The sequence below is a fragment of the Oryza glaberrima genome, chromosome 10, assembly GCF_000147395.1.
Source record: "Oryza glaberrima chromosome 10, OglaRS2, whole genome shotgun sequence".
Classification (NCBI taxonomy): Eukaryota; Viridiplantae; Streptophyta; class Magnoliopsida; order Poales; family Poaceae; genus Oryza; species Oryza glaberrima.
In genome coordinates this window covers 17272257-17299089 of record NC_068335.1, presented here as the reverse complement: position 1 = coordinate 17299089, position 26833 = coordinate 17272257, and the positions used below count along the sequence as shown (strand labels likewise).

At 41.1% G+C, this 26833-nt stretch overlaps 3 protein-coding genes across 5 annotated transcripts; 1 reads left to right on the top strand and 2 right to left on the bottom strand.

Annotated features, from left to right (window-relative positions):
* The first annotated feature begins 791 nt into the window (after window positions 1–791).
* Window positions 792–4491, top strand: LOC127786288 (putative pentatricopeptide repeat-containing protein At3g23330). Its single transcript, XM_052313632.1, has one exon. It carries the CDS (start codon window positions 806–808, stop codon window positions 3539–3541), a length of 2736 nt encoding a protein of 911 aa, XP_052169592.1. The 5' UTR covers window positions 792–805; the 3' UTR covers window positions 3542–4491.
* Window positions 4492–4768: 277 nt separating this feature from the next.
* On the bottom strand, window positions 4769–10266 carry LOC127786289 (probable methyltransferase PMT3). 2 transcript variants are annotated; one of them, XM_052313633.1, is made up of 8 exons: window positions 10109–10266; window positions 8851–9195; window positions 8597–8761; window positions 8175–8357; window positions 7461–8055; window positions 6660–6772; window positions 6309–6529; window positions 4769–5522 (listed from the first exon to the last, which is right to left on the bottom strand). In XM_052313633.1, the coding sequence occupies exons 2-8, from the start codon at window positions 9100–9102 to the stop codon at window positions 5198–5200; spliced, it is 1854 nt and encodes a 617-aa protein (XP_052169593.1). In that variant the 5' UTR covers window positions 9103–9195; window positions 10109–10266; the 3' UTR covers window positions 4769–5197. The 2 variants fall into 2 exon arrangements, with proteins under 2 accessions (XP_052169593.1, XP_052169594.1); XM_052313634.1 differs by lacking the exon at window positions 10109–10266 and adding an exon at window positions 9277–9705.
* A 763-nt stretch (window positions 10267–11029) lies between these two features.
* LOC127786329 (uncharacterized) lies at window positions 11030–26249 on the bottom strand. 2 transcript variants are annotated; one of them, XM_052313691.1, is made up of 32 exons: window positions 25925–26249; window positions 24817–24904; window positions 23898–24006; window positions 23714–23812; window positions 23057–23099; window positions 22364–22435; window positions 22190–22285; window positions 21843–22076; window positions 21588–21771; window positions 21327–21438; window positions 21152–21238; window positions 20844–20982; window positions 19967–20057; window positions 19802–19864; window positions 19531–19640; window positions 19273–19377; window positions 18631–18704; window positions 18232–18307; window positions 17664–17900; window positions 17196–17267; window positions 16533–16604; window positions 16382–16446; window positions 16200–16302; window positions 16006–16137; window positions 15774–15917; window positions 14709–14816; window positions 14576–14626; window positions 13495–13572; window positions 13301–13414; window positions 12555–12751; window positions 12383–12452; window positions 11030–12055 (listed from the first exon to the last, which is right to left on the bottom strand). In XM_052313691.1, the coding sequence occupies exons 1-32, from the start codon at window positions 26009–26011 to the stop codon at window positions 11867–11869; spliced, it is 3501 nt and encodes a 1166-aa protein (XP_052169651.1). In that variant the 5' UTR covers window positions 26012–26249; the 3' UTR covers window positions 11030–11866. The 2 variants fall into 2 exon arrangements, with proteins under 2 accessions (XP_052169651.1, XP_052169652.1); XM_052313692.1 differs by lacking the exon at window positions 14576–14626.
* Between the last annotated feature and the right edge of the window lie 584 nt (window positions 26250–26833).

The following is a 26833-nucleotide window of genomic DNA, read 5'->3' as shown; positions in this document are numbered from 1 at the left end:
TCAAATTTATCTTTAGAATTAGATCGTTTAAGAAATTATGTAGATTCATCTTTAGAATTAGAAAAAAAAATTGACAAAGGAAAAAAAGTTGACAAAGGGAGTACTCCATTGTAGCCTCATCTTATAGTTCTCTCCTTTAATTTTGTTTTTCTTTGCAATTTTCTTAATTCTCTCCTTGATTAGGAGTATATGCATTCCTCCTGTCGGGTTAAGCACGTAATTAGCGATGAGTAGAGAAATCAGCTTCGATTGCGCGGCGGCCGGCGGCCGGCGGCGAGCGGTCTCCTCGTCCGAGCTGAGCTCTCGCCGACGACGGCGGAGAAGAGAGGCGTGGGCTACGGGCTGTTCTAACTCGACCAATCATCTGGCCCATTTAAAATGGACCCAAACTCCGGCCCAGTTACTACTGGGCCGGAATCTGATTTGGACCGACTAACTAGCCCAGAGACTAAAGTGATTTGGCTCGATCACTTACGTGCCGGGCCGACTTTAGTTGGGCCGGAACAGAATTCAGACTTACGTAGGCCGCAAAGACAAGCCGCTCACATGCCCGGCCCGGTTATAGTTGGGCCGGGATGGGACTGCACTAAAGTGATGGTCCACTTAGTTGGGTCGTAAAGTTCTAACGGTTAACTTGCAGGCCCATTTTAACTGGGCCCGTAAAATTATTTTTCGGCCCACGAGGCCTGTTTGCCACGGTTCAACTGTTCACACGGACAGATTTGGTAAGGAAAATTATCTCAAAAAAAAAAGAAAGAAAATAAAAGAAAAGAAAATTGTAAATGAGCTAAGCAGCCATAGAAAAATGGCGACCATGCTGCCGCTGCTACTGCCGCCGTCGCCGCCGCGCGCCTTGTCGCCGCGGTGCTCGCTCCAGCCCCGCGCGCGCCACCACCTGCTCGACGGGGAGGCCAGCCCGAGGCGTGGCGCCCCGGCGGCCGGCGCGAACGCGGCGGCCTACGCGCGGGAGATCGGCGCCTGCGTGCGCGCGCGGCGGTGGGGCGCGGCGTGCGAGGCGTTCGCGGCGATGCGCGCCGCGGGGGCCGCGCCCGACAGGTTCCTCCTCCCGCAGGTGCTCCGCGCCTGCGCGGGGGCGCGGGAGGGGCGCCTGGCCGCCGCGGCGCACGCGCTCGCCGCCAAGGGCGGCCCCGCGTTCGCGGGCGACGCCGTCCTCGGGAACGCGCTCGTCGCCATGTACGCCACGCTCGGGGACGTCGCCGCCGCTCGCGCGGCGTTCGCGTGCCTCCCCGAGCGCGACGTGGTGGCGTGGACCGCCCTCGTCGGCGCGTACTCCGACGCCGGGGAGCTGGGAGAGGCCTTCGAGCTGTTCGAGACGATGCAAGAGAGCGGCGTTCGGCCGGATGTGATTTCGTGGAACACACTGGTGTCCGGGTTCGCAAGGAATGGTGACCTTCGAGCTGCGCTGCACCTGTTTGACGAAATGAGGCTTAGAGGCGTCAAGCCAGGGGTCAATTCTTGGAACTGCATCATCTCAGGCTGTGTGCAGAATGCGAGGTATGACGAGGCTTTGAGCATTTTTTGCGAGATGTGCGAGAGCGAGAGTCCTGATGCAGTGACTGTGGCTAGCATACTCCCTGCTTGCACTGGCTTGATGGCACTGGGCATTGGAAAGCAGCTGCATTCTTATGTTATACGATGCGGAATCAAGTTAAATGTTTACATTGGCTCTTCGTTGATTGGAATGTACTCCGAGTGTGGAGAATTTGGTTATGCGAGAAGCGTGTTTGCAGCCATTGAGGAGAAGAATGCCACTGTGTGGAATGAATTGATTCGGTCATATATCAATGAGGAGAGGATGAATGAGGCTTGGGAGGCTTTTCGCTTGATGAAGGAGAATGGATTGCAGCCTGATACTATCACATATAATAGCTTCATTGCTGCATATGCCAGAGCAGGTCAGAAAGAACAAGCATATACCCTGCTGTCAAACATGGATGAAATTGGCTTGAAACCTAATGTGGTATCGATGAATGCGTTAATATCCGGTTTGCATCGCCATGGCCGTCATGCAGATGCATTGGAAGCTTTCCGATACATGCAGGTCTCGAGTGATGGAGAAGCAAAAGGCTGGGCATTACCTGGCAATTCAATTCAACCAAATGGTACAACCATTACTAGTGTCCTCTCCCTTTTGACAGATCTCAGGTTAGATCGTCTTGGGAAGGAAGTACACTGTTATGCTTTTCGGAGTGGTTTGATATCAAACATATTTGTTTCTAGCAAACTGGTTGACCTTTATGGTAAGACTGGTGATGTGGGCACCGCTGATAAAGTCTTCCGGAGAATCAGTAACAAGAATGTTGTCACATGGAACAGTATACTAGCATCCTACAGGCAAAATAGGAAGCCAGAAATTGCTTTGAAACTGTTCCATGAAATGATCAAATCCAATTTACTTCCCAACTTAGTTACATTACAGATTGCTCTTTTGTCTTCTGGTATGACTATGGCATTGCAGCATGGGAGAGAATTGCATGGTTACATTAGGAAGAACTGGCCAGATGGTTATCCAACTGCTCTTGCAAGTGCTTTGATTGATATGTACGGGAAATGTGGTAAGATTGAGGATGCTAGATTGGTTTTCGAATGCACTGATGAAAAGGACATAGCAACATGGAATGCAATAATGAGTGCATACTTGCTACATAGGATACCTGGAGAGGTTAAAAAATTGTTCAAGTATATTGAACAATCTGGAATTCAACCAGATCCTGTGACTTTCATTATACTTCTTTCAGCTTGTAAGCAAGAAGGTTCCATGGAGGAAGCTCGCAGATATTTCTACAGTATGGAAGATGTATACGGCATACAACCAACCTTAAAACACTATACCTGCATGGTTGACATCATGGGAACGGCTGGCTTACTGGAGGAGTCACTAGAACTTATCCAGAAGATGCAACTTGAACCAGATGGATGCCTATGGTCTATCCTTCTGAAAGCTTGTAAGCTGCACTCAAATCTGGAGATCGGTGAGAAGGCTGCGAAAGCGCTTTTTGAGCTTGAGCCAAACAATACTTCAAATTACATGTCGCTGTCCAATATATATGCCGACAATGGCTTGTGGGAGTCCACTGAGGCTTTGAGGGTTGCCATGACAGAACAGGGGTTAAATGTAGAGAGACAATGTAGCCGCTTGTATCTTGGTACAGATGTACACACATTTGAGGCTGGAGATTCCTCGCATCCTGCATTCGAAAAGATTTTGAGTACATGGAATGACTTATCTGATAGGATGGAACAGTCAGGGTATCCTCCTCAGGATATTGAGCCCTATTCTAATGCCGAAGCTGATCCATTGTCATGCCAACACACCGAGAGGATTGCATTATGTTACGGGCTAATTTCCGTGCGTGTTCATGATCCGATCCGTATCTCAAAGAATTTTAGGATGTGCATGGAATGCCATTCATCAATCAAGTTCATCTCGAGGGATATGAACCGGGAAATATTTGTTTCAGATGGTTGCACCTATCACCATTTTCAGAATGGATCATGCAGCTGTGGAGATATGTGGTAAATTGAAGTCAGTTTGACACAAAAGTACTCTTCTTGTATGGTCAAAACTGCATTTATCTACCCAAATATTGCCGGGCCGGCCAAGAAAGGCCAACCAAATTTACTTAAGATTGAAGAATATATACAAATATACGAAGTTATAACTTCAACAAGAAGCTGTCGAAGTAATGGAAGTTGTCACCGGAGCAACTTACCAAAAGCAAAAGATTACACTAAGAGACTACTCTCCTATATTTCTGAAAACCCCAGCTTCCTTCCAAATCGCCACTTCCTCTTTGATTGAACCAAACAGGAAACCGGCTGAGCGCCGCTGGTTCTGAAACACACACGCATTTCTTTTCTTCCAAACCATCCAACAAACAAGCAGCACAAGGCTGTCAATGGCGTCCTTGTAGTTGTTCCGAAAATTTTGCCGCATCGCTAACCACCATTCGCCCAAGTCCAAGCCTGACTCAGATGGCAGCAGGAAGCCAACCCCAAATATCTTATGATGGTTACAAGAGACTGTACAGCAACCAAGTTAAGTTCTTTCCCATAACCTTCTTGAAGCACTTCATGATCTCTTATATATACCATGATCGATGTGCTTCATGGGAAACTGGGAGCTCTGAGTTCTTGCAAAGATCAGATGGAGAAGGTGCACCTCTGGTCAGAATTAATCGGAAGAAAAGGTTGGTCTGGATGTGGCAGCTTGTGCTGACGCCATTTCAAGAAAAGTGATATGAATTATGCACATATCCTATAAAACATGCGCATGGATTATACGTGGATATGGTGAGATCAGTAAATGCTCTTCAGCTAATGATTTTCAGGCAGCTGGTAACCCCGGGTATGATTACAGGTAACCTAACCTCGTGGTTGTCATGTATGCATCTGTGTCTGATATACGGTTGTACTTCAACTTCAACATTCTAAAGTATACTTCATCATTAACATGGTTTTTTTTTTTTTTGGGGGGGGGGGGGGGGGGGTGTTACAAAACCATCCTCTACCAAAGTAGCAATGAACAAATGAAATTCTTATCATCTGTCTCAGCTCCTATGTTTTGCTTTCTACCTGGTACTGTACAATTGTTTGCTAATAGGCAGTAAGCAGAGCAGATGAGAGAAAAAGAAAATGTAATGTTGAAACCAATTCTCCTTCGGACACAAATCTGTGCATGCCCACACAGACATGGCAGGACAGTGCTAGACTGCTAGTGGTATCTTCCACAATCCAAGAATCCAGATGCAGTGGAACGTTGCAGCCTTGAGGCCCCTGGCTATGCTCATAACCAAAATCTGTTTACAATTTAAGTTTCTTACCGTAACCAAATCTGATCACTCGCTACAGAAGACTTCAGATGGACATGAAATACCTAGATGAAGCTCACGACAAAAAGAATTATCTTTATTTCCTAACAAGACTAGAGAACAAACATCAATTAACAATTGCAGTATCTGTAGAAACAAAAAATAGGCCTTCGCTTAGCCTGCTAGACATTTGCCATATGCTGATAAATTATCTATCTTCACGTGGGTAGACTAGGAATCACGAACTGGAATCTATTTCAGGAGCGGTTTCGACATTGAATCGTATCTGAGGGAGCAGCCGAGCCTCGCTTCTTGGCTTCTGAGCTGCAGATGCTCACAGTGCGAAAGGGACTCAAAAGAAGAGACTACTTGGGGTTGGGGTCCTGTGAGCCTCCTGGTTGCCACAATTTCTTCCGGATTATGAAGATCATTTCATTCTCCTCAGATTCTGGACTTGACTCGGCATCTACAGTTGTTACTGCTTCCCAGTGAAGCGCGTTGAGGTATTTCTTGATGAATTCGATGACAGTGCCCTTGTCTCTCACGATGATAAATCCACTAGGCCTAACGATGCGGTCCATTTCAAGCAGGAGATCTTCTGCGCTGCAACCTCTCTTGTCAAGGTCAGAGAAGACTGTCCATGCATGGAGAAGATCATATGTTCGAGGATAGGTTGAGAATGCTTCACACCTGCATATACAAATTAGATTTGAGTAAAATTACAGAGGACATATCCTTAGTATAATCATGACAAGTTGATAACTATCCAAACACAAACAATCAGTAGTAACATTTACAAAGAGTCGCACAAAAATTTCACTCTGTCCAGAAAGATGGATCACAAGTGTAATTCAACAAAATATTCTCCATTATACTACATTTCTTGAAACCGTAAGGACTCCAGGCTAGAGGATTAGGGTCGAATGAGTAAACTTAAGAATGTACACCAACACAACAAATGCAACCGCAACATTAAAGGATCAGTCTAACCTTTTCTAGATTCTAAAGGAAAAAGACTAGCATTAACCACCATTGTTGGATGACCATTAACAGTAGTAAAATATTTAGCCGTACTGATCAAAACTAAAAAATACAACAGCTAACAACCAAACTGAATTCTTTTTAATAAAGAAACTTATCACTTCTGAGATGGATTAACAGGGCAGGAGGCAGAATAGTTCTAGTAAACTTTCCAATCGTGGAACTTAAAAAAGTTTTCATAATACCAATAGTTTTGTCAAATTCTCTTTATAGCAGAATGGTAAGAGGGTCAGAAGCTGATTGCAACATGGAAAAACTGAATCTGACAAGACAGTATAGCATACTGGCATACTGCTTTCGTAGCTACAACGACAATGACAGTATAAGCATGAAAAGTGGCAGAGAGCTACTAAGTTGCCTTAACCTAACAAACTAGCATAATGCTCAACTACTGATATGCCAAGCACAATTTTCTTTATATAAAATGACACATACCAGTCATGAGTAGAACCTATAAGCCCTCTGTCATAGATTATCTTGAGAGTGCTTGGTCCATCATGTGGAACAACATTCATGACCCATACATCCTTTTCCTTGAGAGCAGCTGCAAATGACCCAAAGTTTGCTTTCATATCCATGATGTTTCTAATAGTGTCTGGTTTTATCTTTGGTTTTAACAATCTCCAGTAGTTATCTACTCTTTGTTGCCACATTTCCTGCACAGCAAGTTTTTGATTAGCGATATGCACTCAGTTACTAAACACATAACATTCAAGCATGGTTAACTCTGAAATTATCCACACAATAAATAGTAGCATATGTATAAAGATAGTATGATCAACTTACTGTATCTTTTTCAAATGTGTCAGCAGTGACATACAAATCAGCAAGACGGGGAGGTGGAGTTGTTAATCGAGCAGGCCAAGGAGCCAGTCCAGTTCCCCCATCTTTGTGCATTTCTGAGAACCAAAAAAAAAAAATCTTGGTTATTTTTCTTTGACCTAAAATATTTTGTGGCTTGCTGTTAGCCCTGTTTATTAACCATGATAAAGAAAGAACAGAAGCAAAACAATTTTACACCCTAGAATCCAATGTAAGCAAAATCTCATGAGGCTAAGTATTAATGCAAACTACTTGGCTATGCTTATATTTTTATCCTAAATTAACCAGAAAGATAGATGAGGAAAACAATATTTTACAATTCAACAATAAAAAAGAAACAGAAGGAAACATTATTTAAATATTAAATGGCTATAACCATTCTCTATTCCCATGATGTTAACCAAATCATCAGGGCAACAGGATGTGAATTTATATCACATAGAATTACTGGGAACCACATTATATTGAGTCCTATCCAAGTGCATAAGAACCTTGACAGTATCCAATACCAGGAATACAATCTGCTTCACTCAGATTCTAATGGTAAGAGTAAACCTGTACCACTACATGCTCAGTCAAGAATGCAGTGGAATACAAACCAAAAAGAATGCAGTGGAATACAAACCAAAGAACAATTCACAAGCCGTATAACCCAAGTATGAGGAAATGAAGAAATAATTGGATGCAAGTTGACTCTATTGGATATCCAGCCAGTATGTAAGCAATAAAAGGTCAAAATTGTGATGGCCCGGCATAATAACTTACGTTCTGGATATGGCGTAATGCAAGCTTCCATTTGCACTCCCCATACTGAGTCTGGATCATCACCCCTTTTGCATAGAGGTGGATTTGTACCAGGTGCTCGGCTCCTGTAGCAGTCATTGTTTAGAGGCTTGACCCAGATGACTGTCTGGTTTCTCTTCTCTGCAATTTTCCAGCACATCCTCTCTACAAGGGAACTCATTTTTTTCCAGATTCTGCGATCTTCCTCGTCCTGTGCATATGCCTCAGGAGATGAATAAGCAAAATAACCTCCAGGTCTGAGTAATCTGTCCAGTTCAAGCAGAAGAATCCCATCTCTTTGAAGCCAGTCAATCCTACAACGAGAACAATGGGCTAATTCGAATGATCTACTTGGGTATGGAAGTCTTTTTGTTCCCAAAACACCAAGATATGCAGGGATCCCTCTTTCAAGAGCAAACTGAATCTGGTTCTGATGTACATCATTGGGTGCCAAAGACATAGCTATCACATTAGATGAAAGAAGATATCCTCCAAAACTAGCAACTCCACAACCAACATCAAGAACTGTACGAAGCATTCCCTCATTGTTAATATTGTTATCTTTGAACTTTAGCATCTGCCAGATAGTAGAAAAGATGAATCACAATAATGAAGTTTGAAAAAGCCCAACATTTAAATATGTATCATGTTTGTGATAAGAAATTATTGGTGAAAGATTCTAAAGAACAAACTTACATTTGCTATGTTTGCTATATATTTGTCAGCTCCATGATGGAAATGTGTTCCACCACCTGGAAATTTGATTTTCTCACCTGCATCAATCATCCAATTCTGGTCTGACTTCTCATGTGCAAGGTGAGTGTGCGGAATATTTGCTTTCCACACAATATCACGACTTTTTGGCCATTTTATGGGAACCTGCAAAGTCAATTTTTATGAGTCCAATGAGGTGTAGTAAGGATAGGACATTAGCACTTGAAAACATTTTTTTTGAAAGGCATAGATTGGACGGAACAGATCACGTAAAGCAAAGCACAAACTTAAACAGCTCATCTCAAAAGTATAGGTATAAATGATCGGTCTGTGCACATAAGTCAATCAAAGTAGGATCTAAATAAGACAAAATTTTGAGAAAATAGATAGGATCATCTTGGGACCTTATAGCCATGTGGTGGGGGAATCAGGCAGTTCAAGCGCCTTTCAGGAGGAGGGCAATGCCTCTCGTAGTGTTCCATCAGGTTTAAATCCAGTTTCATCCTCATCTGATATATCAAGTTCCTATCCAAGCAGGGGATCAGCTCAGAATGCCGGTCATCACACACCTTCACACCAACAAAATAAGAACTCCAGGATTAACATAAGAAATACAGAAAATCAACAAACAAATACTACCCACTCATTGATAACTTACAGGAAAGCTCTTGAGCTTAACATCATCTGCATCACCGGTGCCAAATATGGACTCCTCCGAGCCGTCGTCACCGTCCCCATCACTTCCCCACCCGAGTGAGCGCGAGAACTTGGTCCCGTACTCTAATGCGGCACTCCCAGCCTGCCCATTGGAGCCAGAGAAATACAAGAAGAGGAGGCAGAGGCACACGACCATCACGCAGAGCAGCAAGATGGGCCTCTTGCTCTGCCCCCCATCGCTTCTGCCCCTCATCTTGGATCCAAACTCCTACTGCCCTCTAGTATACAAGGGACCGAGGATTCATATAGGACCAGCCGAAATTCTTGCTTCCTCGGCTGAAAGGATCTGCAGAATTCAAGAAAATCGGATGTCACAACAAAGCATAGCAGAAAGGCTTAACACAATCCAAGAAGTAGAAAACCAGACCAGAATTAGACAAGCAAGTGAGACAGGAAACCAAGATTGCAGTCTCCCCCGAGAATGGAAAAAATTGCAGGCGAAATATAAACGCCCCTCAAAAGACTTGTGTAAGATGGAAATGAACCGGACCACTCCCGGATCAAAACTTCCAGTCCAAGTATGCGAAGTTTCTGTGCCCAGAGGAAGTAAAGAAATAGCGGCAGGAGGAGTGAAGTGGGGGACAGATCACAAAGAGGAGAGACCAACTTTAAAATAAAGCGGACTCTTCTTTTCCGGGCTATTTTACTCGCAGATTCCGATCTGCTGCTCCTCCATTCAACGAAGCGGACTTGGAATTTGGTTCAGTAGCACATACTCCTAGTCTCCTACTACTAGTAGTAGTATAATAGGCTTACCAAATTGGATTAGGCGGCCAAACATAAGCGAGGAGATGAAGAAAAAATTAAAGGTTGGATTTCAGTTGACGCAATTCAAATGCGCGATAGCGACTGGCACCTTGCCCGCGAGTGCGAGTGGAGTGCAGAGTGAGTGAGTGCGTCCGGCGCGAGGCCAGTATATAGCAGATTAGAATCTCCAAAAAAAAAAAAAACCTGATGAACTTGCACTAAACCAAACCAAATCCTAACAAACAAACAAACAAACAAAAAACGAACCAATAACCCACAAACGCGCCCTCCGACCCCCACCGCCCCCCAGATCGACCCCGCCGCCGCGGCGAGCGCGTTCCCGGCCGGCGGCGGGGAGAGAGAGAGAGGCCGCAGAATGCTTCCAGCTTCCGCGAGTTGAACACACACACAGAGAGAGAGAGAGAGAGAGAGAGAGAAGGGGGGGGACGCACCGTGGGTGGCGGATCCAGTGGCGGCGGGGAGCGGCGGCGGCGGGCGCGCGCTCGCTCGCCTCCGGTCACGGCGGCGGGCGGCGCGTGGGGGAGGGGGAGGGGGAGTGAGGCGAGGCCGAGGCCGCGCGACGCGAGCTCGAGCGGAAGGCCTCGATTTGCGCGAGCCAGCGAAGAAGAGAGAGAGAGAGAGAGAGAGAGAGAGAGAGGAGGCAAGGGAGATATACGCGCAGTGTAATTAAGATACGCGTGGTAATTAAGTTAACTCGGTTTTTTCTTGATTAAGTTAAGCGCTTAAAGCCGACGCGGGCACGGCGGCGCTGTCACGGAATGTGGAATCCTAGATTAGGGAGGGAGCTTTGTTGGGGGGTATTTGCCGGAGATCTCTGTCGGCGTCGGCGCATTCGGGGGGACATAAATTAATTAATCGATTGATTAATAAATAAATGAATAATAATAATGCCGCTGTTTAATGGTTTGCACTGTGCAACACCGCGTTCCTGTTGGCTGTTGCATATGTGTACCCAAATCTGCTCTTTCACGTGATCGGCCCTTCCCTTCCCTTCGTTTCTCTGTTTTTTTTTCCATGATAGTATTCCATCTAATCAAATTCTTCTCTCCTCTTTCTTTTCTTTTTGTACTTTTGGTTTTAGATTAGATGCTATTGAAAGTACTACATGAAATCTTTTTGAATTTGTGCATTTGGTTTTAGATGCTATTGAAAGTACTACATGAGCATCACAGTTACAGATGATTATAAACCGTACTGTTTTATTATTGGCAAAATAATTTATGAATAATGCTTTTATAAGTGTTTTTAACGACTTACTGGAAAATAAACTACAATCAAAACCAACTTAAAATTAAGTTTTAAAATTCTAATTTTAGAATAATCCTAAAATTGGATCTGATAAATTGTATGTCATGCTTGCAGCCACCGACACGCAGCAGTGTGTGATGGTCGACGGTGAAGTCCATAGATTCCCACGGAGACGTAAAAGTCCCCCATATGCCAATGCCGCCCAGAGACAGGGACACGTGGGCCCGCCCAGTTTTCTTTGGCACGATTAGATCCAAGGAGTTAAGGCGCATTCATAAAGACAAACCAAATTTGGTTCACAAGGATGCAGATCTTTCAGCAGTGATAGGGCTCATCATTTCAGCTGCGCCGTGTTTAGCCAAAGGCTACTTCGGAATCCTAGATGGTCTCACATCATTACAGCAAGAAACCTGAAGCTTTGTGTGCTCTCTCTCTCTCTCTCTCTCTCTCTCACCAATGCAGAGAGAGGATAATGGTTTAAGTACAGTATGATGGGTACAGTTGACACCAGCAAGTGGATGCTAAAGGCTAAAGCGACTCCTATCTTTAATTCCTACACTGATCATAGGCTGAGCAAAAATGTGGGGTGACATGTCGCAACAAAATCCCTACTACTACCTTGATGTGTATGGTGCCCTAGCATGTTTAACCGAAACGAAAACCATTTACATGACGTCTCATTGTGTGTGGACATGGCATCCGGTTGTCACCAGCGTGACAAATGTGGAGATATTCCTGTGACACACACAAAAGATATCCCTGTCCTTCCTGGAGAAGCAACCCTTTTGTCATCGACTGGAGAGAGTGTTCCTTGTGATGTCAAACATTCTTGCTCACGACTCGCATCGCATCATTCACACATGCGCTCCTGGCACAACGGGGGGTAGATCTTCTGTGGTTTCAGTGACCGATCAGTGAACACTGGTATCATGTTGTCACGTCTATTTTATCTGCATGAAGCCCGAGACATCGCCCAAGAAAGTGCGGAGGTTTTTCCTGAATCTCTGCCTGTTTGGGCGGTCGAGCGAGTTGGAGAGATTGTTGGAGCTTGTGAGGTTATGGAATGCCATTCCCAGCCTTGATTTCACTGTTGGATTCTGTTGTTTCTCAACTAACTCCTGGAGCAGCCTCTGCACAGAAGAATGGCAGGATGAGAAAGCATAGCAAAATCACACGATTAGGCCTTGGTTTTACACTTCATCAGTTGATCCTACAACTATATGATTCTATTACAAAGTGGAAAAATGTTATGGGTATTCAATTATTCATTTATAATCTGATTTTATTATCGATCAATCTATCCTTTTCCTGGGGGGACCTTCTCATTTGAAAACACTCAAATGTACTGCAGCTTGCAAAAACCATATGTTATTGTTGATGACATTAAAAATACTCCATACTATGCATCATGTGTTCCTATTTTCAGATACAGACAAACAGAAAGAGACGGAGAGAACCTGATATAACGGTTGTTCACATAAAATCAAAGGAAGCAAAGCATCTGCAGCAGAACCTGCTAGTTCCATTCTGCAAAGAGTGTCGTGATGTCTCAGACGTATACTTTACATAGAACTGGAGCAATCAAAGAAATTGTTTAGCACAATTGATCTACTGAATGTCAGAGCTCACCTGAAATCTTCGAACAGAAGCAATTGCAGAAGCAGCCTCAAAAAGTGACTTGATATGCTTTCCTGAAGTTTGCCATTTGATCCTTCTGATTCCATAAGCTGTGAGCTAAGTCCTCCCCTACCTCCAAGTCTCTCTTTGAAATGGTAAGAAGCGAGAGCATTTATTGCTGTAAGGCACCTGTCGACAATGTCGCTATCCTGAAAGATAGACAGAAAAAAAAAAAAAGCAATATCAGTCGAACATAATACGTACTGGAGTACAATATAATACGAAATAGACAACAGCTGCAATGTTGAGTATATATAACACATCGGATTTATAAAATACAAGAGAAGCTCAATATTGAAATGCAAAAACATCAGGGTAGCAAAATACCAACTACATTTTTCTTTCTCGAACACACAATTACATTAAATTTATGAGGCAAAAGTACTTTGTCAAGCCACCTTGTGTTATTGATCATAGAATCGATCATTCATAGCAAACACACAGAAACTCAAGCAAAGCAACTCATAGCAAAGTAGTAAGGAGTATAATCCAACAGTCATTTGTCAACTAAAGCTTCAGACTCGACTCTTTAATAGCCCCAATTCAATCTACAGAAACTACGCCACAAGTACTACAAGCCATACTGCTGAAACTTTAACCAAAGTAGGGCTGAAACTTGACTAGCCTAAAACTAATATGATGCAATCAAATGACAACACAAAAAAGAGCAATAAATGGTCTACAGAAAATGCTCTTGCCTGATTACGCAGGCCAAACTCAAGACTTCCAATAATTCTTGCAAAGGCAACCTTATTTAAGTTAGCAACCTTCTCCGGGTACACTTCCAGCAAATGAGAGATAAGAGCAAAATACTGTAAAGAGACCAGAACACCTGTTAGCATTGATTGCCATTGTATTCTATTACCAAAAAAAAATGCTGAAAACAACTTACATCACGACTGAGTTTAGGGTACTTCAGAAGGTCCAAAGATATCAAGGGAGTCACAATATCAACTCCAACATAGATGACCTGTGAAAGTAACAGTTCAGTTATCAAGTTTCAAACCAATTAGTAACCATGGTTAGTTCTTGAGAATGTACTAGTTAAAGAAATGGATGACAAAATGTCATTTCTCCTTTGATGGGGAAAGCTCTTGTAGATTTTTTTTTGTTGTTGTTCATTTTGCATGTATGTATGTGTGTGTGTGTGTGTGTGTGTGTGTGTGTGTCTATATGGGACTCCATGGTGCCCGGGTTCCAAGGTATAAAACACACAAATTCTCTCAAATTTTTAAAAATTTTCAAATTGTGAGTATATACCTAGGTATATGAATTTGATTCATACAAATACCTAACAACAAAACAACTCAAACTCAACTTTATTTCACAATTCATTATTACATACCTAACGAATTATATGTTTGGATGTTATATACCTAGAACCAAAATCTAACAAAAAAAAGTTCAAACTCAGTTCAAACTTGTTTGAACTTGTTAGTAAAGAAGTTAATGTTCATATCTAAACATTTAAAAAAATTTCATACTCATTCAAATTGGGTATATACTCAATTTGAATCTTGGAGCCCATACTCCATGTAGCACCAGTTAATTTACCTATTTACCTATATATATATATATGTATATATATATATATATATGTATATATATACATATACACACACACTCCAAAACTCTACGCTAATTAAATCTAAATCAACTTTTGTGTTTCTGTATGTGCTAATGTAAGAACTTATAACTATATTGGTCATCTTAATTATTTTGATATGTGAAAATGTAAGAACTTAAGGACCCAATTGGTCTTAATTGGTTTGTTGTCCTTGATGTTTTATGTTTATGTCAGATCATCACAGAAGAGTTGGCTACGATGGCAGATTTATGTTTCTGGAGCTTGCTGTCTGATGCCTACTCAAGAAATAGCAACAGCCAGGATCGCAGAAACTGGAAATCCTTGTCTGTGTGTGGGTGGGTGGGTGGGTGGGGGGGTGGGGGGGGGGTGTACATCAGCAGAATACCTCAGCAATATCTTGTGAACCTTCAATGCTACTATCAGATAGGAAACCAACCTGCATTCGTCGCAGGTGCCTCTTAGTTAAGTGGGAACCTTTGGACAGAACACACCACAAGGTGTAAACGTAAGATTCTTACCAAATCCTTTGAGCATATATTAGTCAGAAGACGAAGCAAAGCACGTAGATCCTTATATTTTTCAGCTTGTGACTCACTGCGCAAACTTGAAGAAAGCGAGAGCATTACCTAGCAAAATAGGTACAAAAGGGTCAGGTGAAATAGAACATTGTATGCAATAATTGCAAATCATAATTGTATAGTTGGGTAAATTACTCTGAAACATAAACTGCAAAGTGAAAAACAGAAGCGACATATACTTTTGCCTATATCACATCAACCAAAGTTCCCGCATTTGTTGAATATCTAAACCTTCATTATGGTCACTATTTATACCCACAGCACAACTATCAAGGTAGTTTGTTCCCAGAAACTGCTTGTGTCAAATTAGATGATTTTAATGAACAGAAAAATCATAAGTAGATAGCCATCTCTGTAAAGAAACAGAAGCACCAGACGGAAGTGTTTTGGCATAGAAAGAGGTTGTAACTGAGGTACGGAAAGCATCAACAAAAAGAAAGGAAAATTACAATTAACGTTGAACAGGACCACCAAAACTTGTTTTACCAGCATGCTCAGTTGGTCTTCTGCATGATTACTTTTAGCTACAAAATGCTCTGAATTCATAAAGTACGTACTGTGATGATAATGTAGATACAAACTCCTCTGCCATACTAGAACTTTGAACTTGCAACATTATATTGTATGAAATTTGACCAGATACCCTCCCTTTAGATTGAAATTGAGCCCTCCTGGGTCCTGGCCCACATGCCAGTGACCTTAGATGGGCCGACATGTCAGTGTCACAGGATGGGTAGATCCTCAAATTTCAACCTTATATGATTCCCTGTAATAATGGTGCTCTAACTACTGCTTTCACAAATACAACCAAAAGCTCCTATTCACATAAAGCCAACAACATATTGTACTCATGCACCATGCAGATGAGACAAGCAAATGCACACAGGCGTGTGAACAAAAATTTGCACTCAGAATGTCTGAGAGAAGAAGTCATTCAGTGCCATAGTTGTGGAGGAAAAGTGTACTGAAAAAAAATAGTGTGATAATAAGAATTCCTGTCCATACCTTTCCAATATTATGAGAGGAGTATATTTGGAGTAGTTTCAGGCAAAAGCTCACCAAAACTGATGTTTCCTTAGCATCCAAAAACACAGCTTGACCATCAACAAAATCAACGACGAACTTGAGTATCATGTATATGACTGCAGACTGAAGAAAATGAACATTATTGCATGATCTTTCAAAGTTCACTTGTACACGCATCATAGAATAGTTGACAAAAAAATGGGTCACTTGCCTGATTTTTGTACACCTCCAGAAGAGTCAAGAGCGAGTTCATCACAGTGTGACCCATCTCAAATAGAACCTTTTGAGTGCGAGGCTGGGTAGCTCTAGCAGCTCCTCTTAGTCGTTCCAATAGACAACAGACCTATAGCTTTTTCCAGTTATACTTGTCTCAGAGAGCAAAAAGCAAAGGACATGAGGACTTACCATATAAACAACATCTGCTTGCTGTGCCACAGATTTGAGATCACTCCTGTTAGCATTCTCTACTAGGCATCCAGCAACCGGTCCCATGAGGTCCCTCAAATACCTTTGTTGAAACCAATAAAGGCCAGTTAAACACTCTGTAGTTTTTCTTAGAATAACAGCCAACAGTTGACTAGGCTTACTGCACAGATGCTTCAGGATCTTTGATGCAGGAAGCTGCACAGGCAAGTGTTTCTGCTAGAGATCTCTGGGAAAAGGGACAGCAAAAGCATAAGTTCATGATATGATAAATTGAGGTAGTCCAGCATGACATATACATTTCAAATCACTTACCTGTAAGCGTCCAGTTAATGAAAATAAAGAACGTCCACTTGCAAAAGCTCTTGTAAGATCACGCCACGAGTCCTAAAAAGGTTACATACAGTAACAGAAAGATTATAGAACACAATGAAATAAAAGTAGAACAGAACAAGAGATATTGATGATGACAGGAAAATCACAATTTGTTTCATAACATGAATATTTCCCTAGAACTTGTTAGATTTGTCAACAGTATCAATCTCCATTACAGATTTTATTTTATTTTTTGCAGGAACTTTTGTTTGTTCTGGCTGGATCTGTGATGGACCGAGCAAACAAAGCAATTTGGTTCAGTGTGCTACTGTAGTGTTATTTGTTAAGAATTCAGAAACATCAAACATTGTCAGGCAAGTACACAATGACCAAGTGAATAAAGAAGAGCAAGAAGAAAGTTACATTGGATGAAATTCAAGGTACCGGATCATGACCAGTAACTATTTCATTAGTATCTTAACTTCTAGTACTATGAACAGGAAAAATATGCTGCGCTGCAGACCAGGATAAGAATCTATGATATGCACAGCACAAATGAGTTTTAAAGTGAAAAAAGTGATTATATACCATACATGATAGAAATGCTATTAATTATTTTAGTATGCATAAAGTAAAATGGATAGGTTAATTAGTGAAACTTACCAACTGAACAACATAAGTACATGTGTGCTTCCGTCGAACAACTGTAGCAAGTAGCTTCTGGCATGTAAGTGTCTGGCAACAGAAATCAAAGCAAAAGATAAGACATAGACTCCTGAATGGACAGGCAGAGAGATACTTCTGGCATGCGTACACCAATAAACTCCCTTCAATAAAAAAATATTGTTACTGCAGGAAGAGTGTGGTCAAATCTCAGATATTTTACCAAGAAAGTATTCGTCATGTACTTATGTATCGAAGTTTTCATTTTCTTTAAGGGCATCTTGGTGATAACAACTAAAGGTCAAAGGTGATAATAATAAAAAGAACTCTAAAATTTTTACTAGAGAAAGTAACTTATTTTTGCACAGAATGGCTATTGCTAAACACTAGTCACTGCAAAACACATACGCAGTGTGCACAACATATTTTTTGCAGAATTACAGAATGACCAGTGCAAGCAAAAGTTACCTGCAGCTCAATTTCTCCCTGATATGTAGTAAGTGCTACCATTGAAATAAGAACAACAAAATCAAGAACACGCTCTCCTTGGTTATTCTCCCAAGCAAAACTGTTTAGCATTTTTCTAGAATGTTGGAGCATGTATTTATCCACACTGTCAATTTCTGCTCTGTTTACTTGCCCCCTACTCACATCAAGTGGTACTAAATAGGTTGCAACCCATCTGGCCAAGAACCAAATCACAGCCTGCCAGGAGATACAAAGAAATTATGGAAGCCAGAAAAGTATAAAAGAAGACTCCAAAGAATACAATGATAAAAGAGTAAGGGGAATAATTCAGTGTCCATGGTATAATAATCAAGAAAATATCCCCTAAAGTGACAATGAAGTCAATATGAAAAGAAAAAATAAATCCTCAAGGCCTTGAGACCTTAGCGGAGGGAACTACCCAATCCAAAGATCCCTGCATGTCAGAATACTGGTAGGATTCTGCTCAACAATCAAACAAGAAAAGAAAGAAATTTCCAAAGTAAAGACAACAAAGTTGACAGATAAATCATAACAGCAAAAACTGTACCTCCATGAGTCGCGGACTGAAGTACCTTGCCCTGATTCCTGGATCTAGACACTGTCGAGAAAAATTTATTATGGACCTGCATAACAAAGAGAATCAACTGATCAACTTGTATTGCCATATAGTATTCCAGCTACGGTTTGCAGTGTGCTACACTATATGTCTAGAAGTCAATAATCGGCTGAAAATTTTGGTATTACATTCACCATCCAGAACAAATAAAAGTTTTCAGAGATATGCTACAGTAACTATTCATAACAGTAAGCATTTTCAGGTGTCAAAATTGCTAACTGCACAGTGTAGCAAGATCACGCTATTAAGTAGACACAAAATCAGCAATAGTGCTTGCTCTATAGAACGGTCACTCTCCCAAGCAATTTGACAACTAGACAAGAAACTTACCATGAGAGTGCAACTACAGGATGCTGTGCTACTTCAACTACATAGGGGAATCCAGCCTGCAATGCTTCTGGTATCTGTTCAACATTTAATTGACAGTGAAAATTCTCATATGACTTGAGTTGTGAGTTCAGCACAAATAATTCACAACACAGTGCCTCCGTGGTTCCGGTGCAGCATTTTACATTTTAGTACTCTCTTCAGCCAATATAGTGTTGTTTTGGAATGTATGCGGGTTCTTGAAAACTTTGTGTGTTGGTATCATTATGAATATTTAGACTGGACATAACATAATGCACAAGTTTGTCTCAGAAGGTACTTTCATGATAATATTATAATTTTTGCATGCTTTATGAACATAATACAGCATAAATAAGTGATGGATTTTTTGGGATCATGTAAAATGTCCAAAACAACACTCTTTTGTGACTGAATCATAAATATGCTAAAGTAGTGTGTTATTATATATTTTTAAACTTCTGACATTGGACTTGATGATAATAAAATATGAAAAAGCTGATGTGAAGTGCAATATATGCTAAAGTAGTGTGCTATATTTTTATTACTTGTAAATAAAAAAAATATTCAAAAGTCATGGTAAGATTTTAGGAGAACTAGTAAAAGAGATATGCTTGGAATATTTACAAGCAGTGTTTCTCCTTCGCCTGAATCTGTTAGGACATGACTGGTTATCAGCAACAGCCAGTACAACTCTTCTAAAGTCTGAGTAGGATCATTTTCACCATTTCTCTGCAAAGAAGAGATATTAAAGATTACATACAAATATTAAAAAAAAATCCTACAATAATATAACTCATAACATGGTAGAAAAGATAGTGTAGCAGGAAGCTGTAAATAAGTTCAAAACTGAAGTAAATCACAAGATGAAGATGAAAGCAACACCTGACTCAGCCGTGCAAATCGCTCTGAAAACAATTGTGCAAGAAAGGGTATAGTTGTGTCAGCAGCTGAACGTGCAATCTGAGCATACAAGGCCAGCTGCTCATCACGCTCTGGAACAAGAAAGTATTCTTTTAGTCCAATGAAGGAACCCACCCAAAGAGAATAGTGAGGGTTGTTTGGATGAAGGGGATTGCTCATTAGGATCCAAATCCCCTCATCCAACCAGAGTACCAGACTTGTTCCTAAATGTCTCCAAGGAATTTAAACATACTTGAAACAGAAACATGAAAGTATTCGGCATCATCAGTATCCTCGAATGCAGAATCAGCAGCAGCTATTTCAAGAAAAGCTTAGTCAGTATGTACTTTATGTGCGGATGTTAACAAATACAACTATCTTCATGAGTAAGTCTAAATGGAAATACAACAGATTGTACCCTTCAAATGTGACTCCACGATGATCTTAAACAAACTTGAAGCAGCAATTGCTCCATCAACTGACATAGGACTTTTCTCGGAATCAACATCCTGTGTAAAAGGACCATAAATGAATATTTTTTTACAGTAATTAATGGTAACACAATGCAATCCAAATCAACTGATAATTAATTGGTTTTTCTATCTACCATTTTATGAGCAAGCAAAACTAAAATAAAGCACTTCATCACTCAATACTGCTCAGGAAATTGCCATCAATAATCATGATACTTCCATTTCTTTTTGAAAGGGAGTTCTGAGTTCCCACATTGTTGATGATAATGATATATGTAACCAAAACATGCAATTGTATAGTGCATGGCACTACATAATGTTCTTTTAAAGGAAGGAAATGCAATTGTTGAGATAAAGGATGCATAAAACAATGTGAAAGTGATGGTTAAGGATATAACAGTTAATCAACTGGTTCTGACAATATTAAGTCATCGCATGACAGAAAATCAGAGCTCAGATGCTCAGGTCAAGACACTAATTCATAAAAAAAAGGTAGTTAAAATTTAGTGCACGGGAGATTTAGGGTAAAATGATATTCCCGTGCAGAGTCGAAATTCCCGTCTAATCCAAGAAAAAGAGAGCACAATGAGCAGCGGTACTTCATTTGCACGATAATCCCAACTAACAAGCACTGGAGTGGGGAAATGTGAAAATAACTACTATGGGATAATTACTATTTAAATTTTAGAGAAAAAAATCCAACAAATACGTCCAACATATATCTTAAACTGCAGTAATAAATAAGAACTGGGTTAAAAAGAGCTATGTAGAAAGGAAAACACATTTGTAGATTAAACTTGATACAAAGCTGAGATACAGTACCCCCAGAATAACATTCCATGTTTCTAACAATATATCAAGAGCCTCCGAGCCCCAGGTTTCTTCTTCATTCTGGTTATCCAGAAAAGACTTGACAGCTTCGGATGTCAAAGCAGAAAGTAGGTTGATTGTGCCATAGTTCCTGCAAGCGCGCTCATGTTAGAGCAACAAGGAAACAGCATGCCAAGTCCAAGCTGGTATTGCAAGAATAAATGATCACGGAATTCAGGAGGTACTCACGGTAGTGAGTAGTCATTATTTTTTGTCGTTGTGTTTTTACTAGTAGAAATTACAAAAGGCAGTCAGCTAACCTCGTTGACTTCAGGAGGTTGTCAAAAAGCGAACAAGTAGTCAAAGACGCCATTGAAAGAAGGGCATGGCATCCATCTACAAACTCACTGCAAAATGAGTAAATCATAGTATTCATTAGTATTTCCCAATGTTTCTCAGATTCAAGAAAGATTGTAATCACGGTTCCTGAAGGACCTTTCACTTGCTCCACTTCGAATTGATGCAGCAATGACATCAGGAGGTTCAATCCAATGTACAACAGCAGATAATATGCGCACAAGGTATTGAATCTGTCCATCTGCGTTATCTGACAATAGAGGGGAATCAGCTAGGTAAGATCAAATGTGCATTTGGCAATATATTTGCTGGTTGATATAGTATTACGCAGCTTTTCATGACCACTAAATATGTAAATTATGGCTAAGCAAACAATGCCTACTCAAAATGAGAATATACCATTAGGAAACACAGAGCCTGTCAACGAGCATAGCTGCACTATGAGCTGTCTGCAGGAGGTAGCAATAGGAGAATCAACCCATAGCGTATCATATGAGAACTTCTGGCGGGCAGCAGTATAAAAGTTCAAAACCCACTGAACATGCCCACTTGATATTAGAACATCACTCCACACAGACCCTGGCTACAATAGAAAATGTAAACCATTTATCATATGAACACAGTAAAAGATGTTAATAGCTCAAATAACTGTACCTTCACCAGCGAACGCTCAAATTTCTTCAGATTTATGGCATCACTCCTCAAACCAGAATTTATCTTAGCTTCTGAATTTGCATGCTCCACATTGTGCTTGAAACTCCAGCTTAATATCTGGAACATAAGGCGAAATGCTGCTGAGCATGCTTTCTCCTCCGCTACACTTGCATTTACATTCAATATCCTGTCTGCAGAATTGAACACAGCAGCTTGTGCCCAGCAATAGAAGTCCTTGAAACAGGAAATGGCATATCAGGATGACAATCGAAGAGCAAAACTACAATGATCATGTGAAAGAGCGATTCTTATGGGACTTCAAATTATTTGGGAAACCAGTTAACCACCTTCAGAAACTTCACTTCAAGTGACCATTGGCATTGCTCATGGAATTCCTTAGGCAGGCACATAGCAGAAGCAGTCCCAGGGGAAAACTCCGAAACCTAGTTCAGACATGAAGTTTAGTTCACAATCAGTTGGAGAAGTGAAATGGTAATGTTAGACTGCATGAACTAGCATACCAAGGCTTCTAAGAAATTGATGGTAGCAAATTGTCGATTAGGTCCATGGATGCCTCGTACGCATTGCTCAATCTGAAAAGAATATCAAACAGCACACTTAGCAAGGTATTTCACAAAAAACAAATTGATTGGCACTGTAATTGAACTCAGATAAGGAAGATTAAAAAAAACATGAGGTAGAAATACCAAATAAATATTCTATCTAGCATAAGATTAGTGGCGGTATATTCAAGGCACCATGCTTTCTCATAAGGTGAAAATGTTACACAAAATAACAAAAGGGAAAAAACAATCAGACACATCCATCTAGCTGACCCACTAAAAGTTATAAAAGCTACTATTATAAGAGCTTGGATATATTATTGTTTCATATAGGACAAAATATTGTCCAGCATTGCTGATATAAGAGGGTGAAAGCTATAGCTCTGTTAAAAGGGCATGTTTAGCAGAGCTCTGGGTATATCGAGTCCAAAAATTCTTGGAGCTGGAGTTGGGGGTAAACTGAGATTGTTTGGGTGAGCTATCTTGTTCACATTTTGAACCATTTTATTTTAGTCTACAAACTCCATATTCCGCAAGAATCCAGGAGTTGATCTCTGCCAAATAGGCCGATAGAGATTTTAAGGACTAAATAACTGAAGGAAAGCATCACTTATCAGTCTGGAGTCGTCTAACTTTCAGAGCAGTCTGTACCTCAAAGAAGATGGCAGCTTTTTCTTGGTCTGAAAACTCAACCCTGTAAATATGTATTCCATATCAAAGCTTATTTCTGAATACCAAACCTTCAGAAGCCAAAATATTAGACCAACTGGTTGCCTTGAAGCACACTAAGAAGCAGATAATTCATTTAAAAGCAAACGGTTGTACCGTTAAGAAATAGCTATTCATAATTTTGAATATATGCCACTATAAACTAGGGATGTTGGATTGGAGAAAGATTCCTCCACCTTCATCAGTGCAATAATTACACTTGATGATTCTGTGCAACTAGCCACCCAAAAGGAATGAGTCCATACTAAATATCTGTCCTGTATGAGCTAGTGCTGGGTAAGTTAAGTACATAACTCATCAGCTACCTAATGCATCAAGACATTTATAGGAAAGATTGTGTACATTAGTGTGCATACCAAAACATGCACAAAATAACACCTTACCCCTATAATTCGATGAATGAAAAAATGCAGATGAATATTCAACCACGCACTGGTGGTTCTTATACCTCTATGACCAAAATTAACTTGAAGAAACACCAATAAAAAATATGCATGTTACGTAAATAGAAGCTATGAGGAGAAATAGAGTGACAGGCAAAAGATACATGGGCAAAGAAAGCAGAAATTATAAACTAACCAGCCTCTTTTGAGTAGTCTAGCTGCCACGGCAGAAACTTTTGCTTGCACATAACCTTCCGGGGAACTTGCATGCTCCATAACATAGTTCAAGCAATATCTACAATGTTAGAATAATTATACCAAGGGCGTTGAAATGCTACGATTCATATTAAACAAGTATGAAATTCCCGCAAAAAACTCACACTATTAGGCTTTTTTTGTTGTCATCTGAAAGGATTCCCCACTCCCTTATTGCTGCATCACCAATTGCTCCAGCAGCTTGGAATCTCGCATTTGGCATGTGGGATGTTTCTGGGAGACAACAAAATGTTAAAAAATCACCTCTTCTCAAATTAAACCTGACATAGCAGAACAGTGTGTGCGCATCTTTATGCCTCTATGAATCTAACTAGGCAAGGCTTTAAGATTTGGATGAGAAATGAACAGATTGGTTAGTTCACATAGAGAATTGAATTATAGATTACTGACGACATCCATCTGAGGATGTGCATTTGCATGTAAATAAAGTTATATTCCAGCCGGTTTCCACATTGATAGGACACTAGGAACCATCTAATATCTTTCATAACCAACATGGTGAGACACAACTTACATGGTTGGTGACTTGTTTGGGCTTATAGTTGTGGAATCAAAAATACATTACTAAGGTATCACAGGGTACAACCATCAGAAATTATCCATAACGCTGAACTGTAGCGGTTTATAAAAAAAAAAGCAGGTATTTTCTCAAAGTAGGTGCTGACAACTTCAGAAACAAAAGGGGATGTGGTTGTGGAATTTGCACTTGGAGTAATGAAAATAATGCAGAAGGTCAAGTTCTTGACTGAACAAACAAATAAGTGTTTCGGAACTTACCCACCCTCCCCCCACCCCCCCCCCCCCCCCCAAAAAAAGGTGTGTGTGAGGTAACAAATATTTGCAGTCTGAAAGGAACATATATACATAAAAGATGAGGAAAAAAAGAAAAGGTAGATTACTACACCATAAAAAGGTTACGTAATCAGCCATCCTAAATCCTACTCGATACTCAGCACTCTACATCAAAATTGAGAATATGTTAAGGCCCCATTGAGAATCCATTTCAGCTATGTAACAGCATACCAAGAATAAATCTGCATGCTTGATAAGGCATTGGAGATGAATGCAGTGAACTTATAACTTTTTCCGCATCAGCTGGACTCATGTGCATCTGCAAAATCATCCAAATATCCAATGCTTAGCTGCTAAGTGGTTTTTACAGTCAATGGATGAAGAAACAATAACTAAAGTATGTCCATGTGCAACACTAAGCTAAATATGGAATGGACCAAGAACACCCCCTTTCCACCAATTTTGACATGATTCAGATAATTTAGTCAGTAACATGGAATAAACAACACATTCTTGCGCCTACGGAAACAATACCTCTTAAAGAAAAAGGAAAATAAGTAGATCCGAGACCAGCGGCAATAGAAAGCATGGCCAAGGTGCACACAATTCTATAGAATAGTAAATACTAACCGAACCAACAGTTCGGGTCAGTAGAGTCTAGAGAGAGTGCATTTCTATTAGAATACAAAAAAATAATCTAACTCGTCAACCAATTGAACTGATCAGATATGAATTAGATAACAGATCATTGCAAGTGAAACCAGCTGAATCAATATACGCAAATTCTAAAGTTCTCAACCCAACACATCAATGATAGACTGAGATGAATCTAAATGAGAACCTGAAACAGTTTAATATGAACAGCAAGTTGAGATTTGCCCCTGTAAAGCTCAATGGAGTGCCATAATCTCACTGCTAAGCATCCAGTTCACTGACCCAAATCACCCTAAGCAACCAATCCAAAGTTACAAAGCCCGATAAACACCAAATCCCTCGCTAAAACCTCAACCAGAATCCCCGTTCACCAAATCCACACAGATGCACACCGATCAGTAGCCGCACGAGACGAACAGTAAACCATGCCCACGTGCGATGATTAAGGTGGGGGGATAGAATGGCGCCACCAAAAAGCCGTAACAGCGAGACCAGGACGAGCAGAAGCCCACGCGCGCACCAACCAAATCTACTCCGCCGCGCCGCCACCCCCCCCCCCCCCCCCCCCCCCGCGAGAAGCACAAGCACAAGCACTAGCCGCCGCGGAAGGGAATTGAGCGAGACGACGCCGAGAGCGGGGCGCGGGGGAGGAGAGCGTGGGGGTGGGGTGGAGGGGGGGGTCGACCTGGATGAGGGAGCAGGCCTGCTCGATGGCCAGCATGGTGGACTGCAGCTGCTGCGGATCGGGGGCGCCGCCGGGGAACCCCTGCATGGTGGCTGCGGCGGCGGCGGCGGAGGGGGCGCTTCCGCTTCCGATCGCGCCTGGCGTGTTGCGGGCGCTCGGGGTCACGCCGATCGCCGCCGGCGAGATGCCGCCGCGGCGACGAAGCAGAGGAGGAGGCAGCGATGGGAGCGAGGTGGCGGCGGCGGCGGCGATGGATGGGTTTGCGTCCGTTTTTTTGGGGGGCGGAGGTGAAAATGGTGAGGCGATGGAGAGCCGACGTTGCTGCCTCGCTGGCTCACTGCCTTCTGATTTATTTATTTTCCTTTTTTTTCCACAATGATTAAACGATTGAATTTTAGATAAAATGAGTTTTATTTTTATACTCCATCCATCCTAAAAATAAACCAATGATTATAATAGATCTATCCAAATTTATTATATTATGTCATATTTGAAATATATGTTAGTTTATTTTGGGACCGATAGAGTGCTCCTCAGGTATTCATTTGGATTTTAAACTTAGTACTCCCAACGGTATATATTAATGATTGGCGTGAAATAGTGTAGTCTGTTGTCTATAGAACTATAGTTCTATAGGCTATATTTACGGCTATATTTACGGCGTGCATTTACATTATAACTATATCATAATTGTTTAGATTAAAATATCTGTTATTTAAGGTGGAAATAAGTTACATGAATCTCGTATGGATTGGAGTTATTAATCGTGAAATACTCTCTTCGTACGAAAGTCAGTACGATAATGGCAAATGTTAATGGACGAAGAAAATACTAAACTGTTGGATATTTACATCCACATGTAAAATTTTGAGAAACATTTAACAAATAAAAAGATGTGATCTTCCTTTT